The sequence below is a fragment of the Engystomops pustulosus genome, chromosome 5 (assembly GCF_040894005.1).
Source record: "Engystomops pustulosus chromosome 5, aEngPut4.maternal, whole genome shotgun sequence".
Lineage (NCBI taxonomy): Eukaryota > Metazoa > Chordata > Amphibia > Anura > Leptodactylidae > Engystomops > Engystomops pustulosus.
Window position 1 is genome coordinate 200,551,705 of NC_092415.1, and position 11,524 is coordinate 200,563,228.

The following is an 11,524-nucleotide window of genomic DNA, read 5'->3' on the forward strand; positions in this document are numbered from 1 at the left end:
TATTGTGCACTATTACTATTATATCAGTATTATTATTGTGTGTATTGTGCACTATTACTATTATATCAGTATTATTATTGTGTGTATTGTGCACTATTACTATTATATCAGTATTATTGTGTGTATTGTGCACTGTTACTATAATATCAGTATTATTATCATGTGTACTATTACTATTATATCAGTATTATCATATGTATTGTGCACTATTACTATTATATCAGTATTATAATCATGTGTATTGTGTACTATTACTATTATATCAGTATTATTATCTTATGTATTGTGCAGTATTACTATAATATCAGTATTATTATATTGCGTATTGTGTACTATTACTATAATATCAGTGTTTTATCATTATGTCACAGCTGCATTTGGTCTTTCTTTGCCCCAGTTTTTAGCAGTGGGTGCAGGGGCTGTCCCTGGGGTATGTGTGTTCTTTCTCCTTGTAGTTGTAGTTGTTGCTGTGAACTAGTTGGACGGGTTCTGGGTGTTGCTGTGGCTTGTGATCCTCTGGCCAATGGCACCAGATCCTCCCTGCTGTGCGTAAGAGCAATTATGGATTTAACCAAGCCTGCAGTGAGCCCCAGCCAGCAGAGTGTGCACCCTCAGCCAGTCCCTGCTCCTCCTCCTCATCATCATCCTCCTCCTCCTGCTCCTGCTGAGGGATCACTAAGGAAGACTCCTCAGACTCTCACTCACTATTACACAGACAGCTCCAGCTCAGGGTATGGAGGCCTGATCCTCAGTGTGGAGACAGACGCAGATCATCCTCCAGCTTTACCAGCAGCTGCCTGGCACCAGAGCATGACAGGAGTCTATGAGAGAAGGGTCCCAGCCATCAGAACCAGTGACTTCCACTCTTCCTTCCAGGCTCCCAGCATCATGCATCACCCATCGCAGGATTCTCCCACCTTACCCGAGTCCTCAGCCACAGATTCTGGCTACTACAGCCCAGGAGGGGCTACTGCACACTCACACCATGGCTACTGCTCACCCACCTCTGCCAGCTATGGGAAGGCACTCAATGCCTATCAGTACCAGTATCATGGAATGAGTGGATCTGCTGGGAGCTATGCTGCCAAAGCCTATTCAGAGTACAGCTATGGGAGCCCCTACCACCCCCACCACCAGTACAGCGGGGCTTACAACAGGGTGCAGCCCCCAACCACCCAGCCAGGTAAGCAGGGGTGAGGGCATGGGCAGGGGTATGTGCAGGGGGATCAGTCTGGAATCTTGGCAGGGCACTTGCCCCCCTCCTGGGCTGGCTGTCTGCACTGCTGGCTATTCGTGGCTGCGGTTCTGTGCAGCCATAAATGTGTCTCTGTCTCTTCCTTCAAGGGTTTTATCTCAGTAACCGAGGCGCCTGCAGTCAGCACCACAGCAAACCACAAAGACTATGTCCAAAGAGCAAAGAGAAAACACAAGTACAGAGGAAAATCTCACAGACTGCACCCACAGCAATAGTAACCCTGATATTACACCGCAATACCATACAGTGCCCCCTAATATTATACCCCCAAATCACCCACAGCACAGCAATAGTAACCCTAACCCTGATATTATATCCTAATACCATGCAGTGCCCCCTAATATTATACCCCCAAATCACCCACAGCACAGCACAGCAATAGTAACCCTAACTCTGATATTATACCATAATACCATGCAATGGCCCCTAATATTATACCCCGAAATCACCCACAGCATAGCAATAATAATACTAACCCTGATATTATACCACAATACCATGCAATGTCCCCTAATATTATACCCCCAAATCACCCACAGCACAGCAATAGTAACCCTGACCCTGATATTATATCATAATACCATGCAGTGCCCCCTAATATTATACCCCCAAACCACCAACAACACAGCAATAGTAATACTAACCCTGATATTATATCACAATACCATGCATTCCCCCCTAATATTATACCCCCAAATCACCCACAGCACAGCAATAGTAACCCTAACCTTGATATTATACCACAATGCATGCAGTGCCCCCTAATATTATACTCTAATATTATCCAGTGCATATGAATAGTAACCCTAACCCTGATATTACACTGCAATATCATGCAATGCCAACAGTGTTCCTAGTATTATACCCCCAAATCACCCACAGCACAGCAATATATTAGACCACAATATTATGCACTGCCCCCTAATATTATCCAGTGCAGTAACTCTAACCATTATATTAGACCACAATATCGTGCAGTGCCTATTGTGCCCCCTGGACTTCTACTCCAAAATCACCCAGAGCAATAGCAACTATACCCCCATATAGAAACCAAACTCACGATGTTATACCCCAATATCATCCCATACCCCTAATAGTACAACCTAAAATAATTCAATGCGCAGCGATGGTCGCCTGTGTCCATAACATAATCCAGACACCCAAAATTATATCCAGAAATTGCATGGAAGCATAGTACAGAGGACAGCAACGCCAACTCTGTCCCAAATATTGCACCCAAATAGGATCTGTACAACAATATAACGTAGCGGTATCAGCTGTGTCAATAATAGTATACCCACTAAGCACACAGCAATACCAACCATGTACCTAATATGTTGTCATGGGAAGAGATTCTCATGTACATCTGTATCAGAAAAATTCCAAATTCCAAGAGAGTAAAAGTAATAATGTATGTAACTATCTAGATAGAAAAGAGCGAGATAATAGATAGATAGATAGATAGATAGATAGATATGAGATAGATAGATAGATAGATATGAGATAGATAGATAGATAGATAGATAGATAGATAGATAGATAGATAGATATGAGATAGATAGATAGATATGAGATAGATATATAGATATGAGATAATAGATAGATAGATAGATAGATAGATAGATAGATAGATAGATAGATAGATAGATAGGAGATAGATAGATAGATAGATAGTTAGATAGATAGATAGGAGATAAGTTATATAATAGAGTATAGTCCTGCAAGGGCAGTGATTTCTATGTTCTTGGGGGCATTGTGCTCTGATGTTGTATTTTGGGGGATCTGATAATATTTGGGGGTGATTGCGCAGTGACTGGAGAACATTCTATAAATACCCGGCTGTGGTTTGTCATGTTATAATATTTCGGGGGTCCATGTGGTTCTGGTGGTGTGTGTGTATTTTAGGAGGGGGTGTCCTGTATGTTGTGGCTTTGGTTTAGTGGGGTCTTTCCAGCTGCAAGACCCCCTCAGTGTGTCTGGCTGCAGCAGCTCTTGGGGGCTTTGATGTGTGTCTGGCCGGGGCTGGGGTTTCCCTTGGATCAGTCTCTGTACACATTACACAGAGTCTGGTGCCTGCGGCTCCTTCTGCCCAGACCCCCTGACCGCAGAGATCCAAAGCCCTGGAATAGAATATAACTTCCAGCACCCTGTAATAATGGGCGAGGGAGCTGCAATGTTATATGTCACCATAACTGCACTGCCATATACATAAAGATATATATATATATACACTATAACGCATACTGTTATGTACAGCTCTATAAGGTCAGACTATAATCTAATAATAATGTAATGACCACACTGAAATAATGTCACTTAATAAACTGCACAGTAAAATCTCACATTATATAATAAAAACAGAATATAAGATGCAGTTCATGTAAAAACCATGTAATATATTATGAGAATTATTATTTATTATATAACGATAACATTTGTTTGTGCTACTATACTATATTATAATTTAATTTCTATAATGTACGGACATAATTTTACACTTATCCTCGATTTTTACCAGCGTATTATCTTTTACTATACTGACATTTATACTTCGTGCTGTTATATATCATTGTATACGATGCATATCACTGCTATCGTTTACTATATTTTGTTATATAATAAAACTGAACTAGAAATCCATATACACCTATAAAGTATGTATAGTGTCAAGATCTATATAGGATCATGTACAGTATAATAATTCTTAGTGTCTTATCATATAGTGAATTATTTTCGGATAATATATAATAAGAACAATCTAATAGTTTATAATACAGGTAAAATAATCAGCTAAATTCTTAATTATTGCATATCGTCAAACTGAAATAATATTCTATGATACACAATCTTGTGCTTGTATAATGTAGAATATGTAAACTAATAATATATTACATATATGTATAATAAACATGTAGAATATGTATGTAGAATGTGATAATATACAGATATTCTATCTTTATTCTTGGCTACGTTATAAAAATCTACTGTAATATAACATCCCATACAACTATAATATAATACCCTAAACTACACTATACTAACCCATACTATACTATAATTCATCATATTTACTCTAATCTACTCTAAAACATCATATTGCATCGTGCTATAATGTCATGAGCAGGGACATTACATTGCCCTTATATACTGCAGTGTAGTTATACTATGTAGGCTTATATACTATACGTACGTGCTGTATGTACATGTATAAGCATAGTAGTACATGTATGTTTATGTGCTTTAATTTGTATTATGTAAGAAGCCCTATACTTACACTATATATATACTATAATACTTAAAATAATTGTTACATATGTACTTTTTTCACATTGTATTTGTACTAGTGGAGTTATATATGTAGTATATTTATGTTATATATATATTTCTATCATATATTACATCACACTACAATATATATATATATATATATATATATATATATATATAGTAGTGTGATATAATATATGATAGAAATATATATGTGCATAGAGTAATTTAGTAGTCTACTTTGCCTATATGTTAGTATACATTAGTCACGATGTATAAAGCTGTATAGTGCACTGTAATTGTGTATACTTACAGTATTGTCAGGAGTGCGTAAATTAGATAAATTATCTTTAGAAAAGTTATATAAATGTCTTATAATTATGAGATAAATATGTTATAGGTTAGTTATGTGTGTAGTATATTTATGGTATATACCTATTATAATTCTGTAATCTATGTCATATAATTACGGTAGATGTGCATTATACGTATGTTATATATATATATATATATATAGTATATTTATAGTAGTAGTAGTAGGTACTATGGATAATACTTTCGTTATTATATATATATATATTGGTTATGTGCTGTATGTACGATAGATATGCATTATGCGAATGTCATATATATATATATATATACACACACACCATGGTTTTGTTCTGTATGTAGTATACTATATGTAGCATAATTAAATTCTATATGTAGTATGCCTATAGTACATGTACTATGGATATGTTCCATTTGCACTGTAGTTACTTTAGATATGTAATATACTATATATATGTATATATAGATTAATATACATACTTGTTCTGTATACACTATAGTTATGTAGTATATTTATGATAAATATGTGTTCTATAGAAATGTTCTATATGTAGTACAATTATATTATATCTGTAGTATATCTATGTGCTATAGGATATGTATTAGGCACCGTTAGATATCAGGCTATAATGCACCATACTGTAATATAATGTCCTGGGATGTTATACCCTCTCTATATCTATATCTATATCCCTCACATATATTTAACTCTTTCTCCCCCAGAGAAAGAAGTGTCAGAGCCGGAGGTTCGGATGGTGAATGGGAAACCCAAGAAGATCCGGAAACCCCGAACCATCTATTCCAGCTTCCAGCTGGCGGCTCTGCAGAGGAGGTTCCAGAAGACCCAGTACCTGGCACTGCCCGAGCGGGCCGAACTGGCAGCATCCCTGGGCCTCACCCAGACACAGGTGAGACACGAAGCTGCAGTGCATCCGTCTATAACCGCACCTCTACCGCTCCTTGTGAACATTCCCCTGTATGAATGTCTCCGTGTCATCCGCACAACATGTGGACAATATTACAGAGCTCTCCCCAATCAGATGGAGATGGATGGAATCAAAGCTGGGGGTTTGTTAGAGATAATTCAAGACAGAAGTCGGGACAGTGCAGGATAATATTATCTAAGAATCTTCTGTAAGAATCTATCCATATACTTAGGAGGATGGAGGAATCCCAGGTAGTTCTGGTTAGAAGTGATTATATCTGAGGGGGGGAGCATAGATAGATAGATAGATAGATATGAGATGGATATGAGATAGATAGATAGATAGATAGATAGATAGATAGATAGATAGATATGAGATGGATATGAGATAGGAGATAGATAGATAGATAGATAGATAGGAGATAGATAGATAGGAGATAGATAGATAGATAGATAGATAGATAGATAGATAGATAGATAGATAAGTTGAGGAAAAGGCAGCACTCCGTAGTTGATGTCAAATAAAGTGGGTGTCTTTATTCCATGAGCAACGTTTCAGCTCCTTGCGAGCCTTTGTCAAGCAAAGTTGCTGTGCTGCTCCGAACTTTCCTTTTTTAGATAGATAGATAGATAGATAGATATGAGATAGATAGATAAATAGATAGATAGATTCGAGATACATAGATAGATAGATAGATAGATAGGAAGAGTATAGATAGATAGATAGATAGATAGATAGATAGATAGATAGATAGATAGATAGGAAGAGTATAGATAGATCGAGAGACTAATATCAGATTATACATAGATACAAGTAGAGATAGATAAGTTGATAATAGATATCAAATTGATACTGATTGAACAGATTGATAAAAATCTAGAATGAAGAGAATTTCTTTCTTCCTTCCTTCCTTCCTTTCCTTTCTTCCTCTCTTTCTTCCATGTACTGGCCAGTGGTGGCTGACAATAGATAATGAGGGAGATGGATCCACATAGATAAATAATAGAAGGAATGTTGGATATATAGCGGAAAGATCATTTCTGAATGTAAGAAAAATTCACTATGTGGAAGATAAAACGATAGGTATGAGATATATTGATTAAAAAATCCAGAGCATTGACATGGAATCTGCCCTTCTCCTTCCTCTTTTTGTGAACATTTAGGCTAAAATTCACACTATGGTTCAACCCTCCATTACCTTTAAAGAAGGTTTAAAGTATCAATTAAAAATCCCATCACTTAAGTCATCTGTTATGTTCCATTTGTTAAGTATCCGTAATACATGCGTTTTTTTTTATGGAAAAAAATGACGGGGGCTGCAGTACTTTTTGTCCGTTTGAAAAAACGTACATATAACGGATACTTGCCAAACTGAACATAACGGATGACATTGATGTCAATGATGATTTTTTTTTTCTACTTTATGACGACATCATATGACTCATCCCTCGTGTCTTCTATTCCAGGTGAAGATCTGGTTCCAGAACAAAAGATCTAAGATCAAGAAGATCATGAAGAATGGAGAGATCCCCCCAGAGCACAGCCCCAGCTCCAGTGACCCTATGGCCTGCAACTCTCCACAGTCCCCGGTGGTATGGGAACCCCAGGGGTCGTCCAGATCTCTCAGCCATCACCCCCATGTACATAGTCACCCCCAGACCTCCAATAACTCCCCTGCATCCACCTACCTGGAGAACCCCAGTGTGTGGTACCCAGCAGCTAACACTCTAAGCTCCCACTTACAGAACCACAGCTCTCTACAGCACCCACTAGCGCTGGCGTCTGGGACTCTCTACTGAACTCTCATCCTCCCAATATTATTATTATTATTATTATTTTGGGGGGTTTTGGACAATCCTCCTCCTTGGTCATTGTTATGGAGAAAATACAGACGAATGTATCAGACGGATTTTTTTTTTGTTTAAAGCAAAGTATATTGTGTAAAGCTTGTGCATGTAATTTATTGCATTTCAAGGGAACTTTATGTTTTTTTTTTGTATTTTTTATTTTAATATTATTTTTCTTTTTTTTTTCTTTTCTTTTTTTTTTTTAACCGATGGACTATTTGACGCAATTTTTGGACACTATTCTCAATGGTGCCTTCAATCTATGACCTCATTTTTTTCCCAGAGAGAAGTTGGTTTTTTTTAATGTTTATTGTAACCCGTGTAAATAAATGTAGATAGAGGAATTAAGCTGTATATTCTGGTTAAATAAAATTATTTCGACCATGAGACATGGTTGTTCCATAGGGGGGCACATAAGTGTGGATAGCCTGGTGGCTTAGGTGGTTGGAAATGGTCAGATTATGGATTAGGTGAGTTGCAAGTGATGCTGTAAATTAATGTGCCTTAAAAACTGCAAGAGGAAACTGCAATGAGTATTTGTCCATGTTGTGTGCTCTGACCTAAGTGTCTTTGATGACTGCTGCAAGAAGAAGGATAGCTTCATAGTGCAGGATCTAGCAAAAATCGTCAGCAGATGATGGATAAATGTCACGTCTGCAAATCCTTTTAAGGACAAAAAGCAGTGTGCAATGTGGTAAATCAGTATAGGGAGCTGGAGGGTGTAGTCGGAGCGAGTGCAAAAAAGTTAGAGGATTTTCAGCATGTGACAGATATAGAAAAGGATCTAAAAAGACTCTCAGTAAGCAGCATGCTTATTGCAAGACGACAGGACCTTTAAGGGGCAAGAAGCGGGTGTGCAATGTGGAGAATCAGAATAACAATTGTAGCGTGTAGTCGGAGTTTGTGTAGAGAAGCGGGGCGCATCCAACAGTAAATTTGGGGCATATAGCTCTGTAGAGATGACTATGAGACTATGTTGTTTCTGCAGATCATAAAGGTAGTCGGGTCGGTGACAGTGCACCTATCAGATGTGTAAACAATGTAAGCGGACGTCATGCTCTATCCGCAGATCATTATTGCATTATAGATACAGAGGGATCAGAAGTGACTTTTTTAAAACAAAGAATAAAAAATGTAGGAGATGGAAAGATGTGACATATCTGTAGACCTGAGCATGGAGGGCAATGACTGCAGTAATGAATGTCACTGGTGTAGGCAGCAGTCCTGACAGTGGACATGTATGTTATAGAGGACATATATAACATACATGCAGGGCAGGAGCTTCATATCAGCTGCTTTTATATTGGCTCGAAATGTATGAACAGCATTAACCTCAGCAGAGTAACAGAGAACATGTATGAAAGGGGGTTATGATGTAGGAAGAGCTGGATCCAGGCTGCAGTGAGAACAGGGGACATGCATGCAGTATAGGAGGTCATGTCACCTGTAGCTACATGGTAATGTAATGTGTGTACGAGAGGATACAGTGAGGAAAAAGCACATACATGTAACACATGACTGCATAGCTGGATCCAGTGTAGTCTGCAGTGGGGACAGAGGACCTGTGTATTACATGTATAGCAGGGACTAAGTATTGATTGCTGGGGATGTAGGATATTAATGGGAAAATGCCATGTGTTTAACATGTAGCAAATGCATAATCAGAGAACGTGTCATGTGTATGTAACAGGTATGTAGTGGGGGGTATAGGGCATGTGTGTTACAGAGAACATATATGTAACACAGGACTGCAAGTAACATGTCTGCAGAGCAGGATCTCAGCAGAGGCTGGGGACATGTATGTAACACAGGACTACATGTGACATGTCTGCAGAGCAGGATCTCAGCACAGGCTGGGGACATGTATGTAACACAGGACTACATGTGACATGTCTACAGAGCAGGATCTCAGCACAGGCTGGGGACATGTATGTAACACAGGACTACATGTGACATGTCTACAGAGCAGGATCTCAGCACAGGCTGGGGACATGTATGTAACACATGACTACATGTGACCTCTCTGCAGAGCAGGATCTCTCTGTGCTGCAGACACAACCTGAAGAGACATGCTGTGCAGCCTGAGGCGTAGTTACCTGTCTCCGTTTTTTTATTTTATCTGGAGTTTTGTCTGCCTCCCCCTCCCTGCTGACTGTCTGCCTCTTTGTTATTGCTGCCAGTTTTTCTTCTTCAAGCTCAATAACATTCACGACTGGAGCCTCAGCTTTGTCTGAACCTTTAACTGTTCCTAAGGTGTGAAGCTCCATAGACGCCAGTTCCATCTCCCCCTCTAGATCTGTGCAGTGTGTACAGCTCCATAGAGACCCCGGTGCTATAGGAAGAGCACTGGATACATTGTATCAGCTAATGGAATGGAGCGGAGCGCTGCAGTGACGTCATCGGGGCTCCCCAGCTCTGCTCTGCTTCCATTGAAGTAACTGAAGATGTGATGTATGGGACAAGCAATTGGATGAGCCACCCATAGAGGGTAGGACTGGACCCTCTGGTGGGCGCAGGGTTTAACTCATTGGTGGCCCCAGAGGTCCAGCAGAGTATAGTCCAATTTAAGTAAAGGATCCTCTATGGACAGTGCACACATTCTCTTCTCAAATTTCTATAAGTCTGGTCATGTACACATGAAACCCTTGTTTTGGTAATACTGGGGCCCCAAGAGATTGGGAAGCTGTAGTTATTAAAGGGGTCCTCGAGCCAGAATTATTTATCACCTAGTCAGAGATCAGGGGTCTCTATCTCTGGGGATCTGTGGGGATCAATATGGACATTGGGGGTCCTTACCTCATTATGGTCAGTGGTGCCCATTGGTCTTTTTCCTGACTTTTGGGTTGAATCAATAGGATTGGGTAAGATGTCCTGTTGGGACTTCCAAAAATTATGGGGCAGATGTATCTCTAGTCTTGCAGTTTGCCCCATGTCTTTTTTGCCACTTCTGCTCATTGATTTATCTGTGGGCTGATTTACTTTATATAAATTGTATGTTTTTTGGGAAATGTTTGCTCAATTTCTGAAATGTGCATAATTTTTTGTGCAACCTTTACCAAATAGTTTCCCGCGTCTGGTGGGAACTGGAGTGTATTTGTACATTTTTGGGGGACTTTTTTTTATCTTTTGTCTTGCATTTTGCTTCTTTTTCTTCTCTTCCTTTATTTTTTTTTTCTTCTTTTCTCCTTCTTTTTTTCACTTTTTCTCCACCTATCCCACCCTTTCACCCTTCTTTTTCTTCTCTTGAGATACTCTGCTCTTTGATTTTTCTTTGGGCCGATTTTCTTAAGATAATTCACAGTCCTATTTTTGAGCAATTTTGGGCACGATTTTTATAATTGGTGCAATCCAATACCAAGTTGTTGCTTACACAAGTTGCTGGAGTGTATTTCCACATAGATAGATGATAGACATGCGATGATAAATGGATAGATAGATGGATAGATAGATAGATATCTACTATATGGCAATAAGATCTTTCCATGACGCCACAGAACTGTCAGATATAGATGTATTAGCCATGTAGCTGTCACTGGAGCGCTGTGTTCACACCATGCGGCTCCTTATAGAGTGCAGGATGCGTGTGTTTCCATGGAAACATGACCATGTTATAAATAACAATGTAGGTGATGACGGAAGTCTCAGAAGAGGGAGGGAGGAGGAGAACAGCCTAAAATAAAGATATGAGCTATAAAATATGAAAGGATAGATAGATTATACATAAATAGTTAGAAGATGGATAGATAGATAGATAGATACATAGATAGATAGACATATAGTTACCTCGTATCCTATCCCTCTCTTCTCCTGGTACATTCCAGTACACATGGGGGGAGGCCTGGGTGATAATTGGGGATCACACATGTGGTTCTGGTTACTCAGGTTGTTTGGAAGCC

At 39.0% G+C, this 11,524-nt stretch overlaps 1 protein-coding gene across 1 annotated transcript; it reads left to right on the plus strand.

Moving 5' to 3' along the window:
• Positions 1-546: 546 nt before the first annotated feature.
• DLX5 (distal-less homeobox 5) lies at positions 547-8,015 on the plus strand. Its single transcript, XM_072154352.1, has 3 exons — positions 547-1,183; positions 5,579-5,763; positions 7,248-8,015. The coding sequence occupies exons 1-3, from the start codon at positions 562-564 to the stop codon at positions 7,578-7,580; spliced, it is 1,140 nt and encodes a 379-aa protein (XP_072010453.1). The 5' UTR covers positions 547-561; the 3' UTR covers positions 7,581-8,015.
• The last annotated feature ends 3,509 nt before the right edge of the window (positions 8,016-11,524 follow it).

Excerpts from the sequence above, each read along its gene's own strand:
- DLX5 (XM_072154352.1), top strand. The coding sequence starts at position 562 with ATGGATTTAACCAAGCCTGCAGTGAGCCCCAGCCAGCAGAGTGTGCAC. Across the intron at positions 1,184-5,578 it reads GCCCCCAACCACCCAGCCAG|AGAAAGAAGTGTCAGAGCCG; the intron begins GTAAGCAGGGGT and ends TTTCTCCCCCAG. Across the intron at positions 5,764-7,247 it reads TGGGCCTCACCCAGACACAG|GTGAAGATCTGGTTCCAGAA; the intron begins GTGAGACACGAA and ends CTTCTATTCCAG.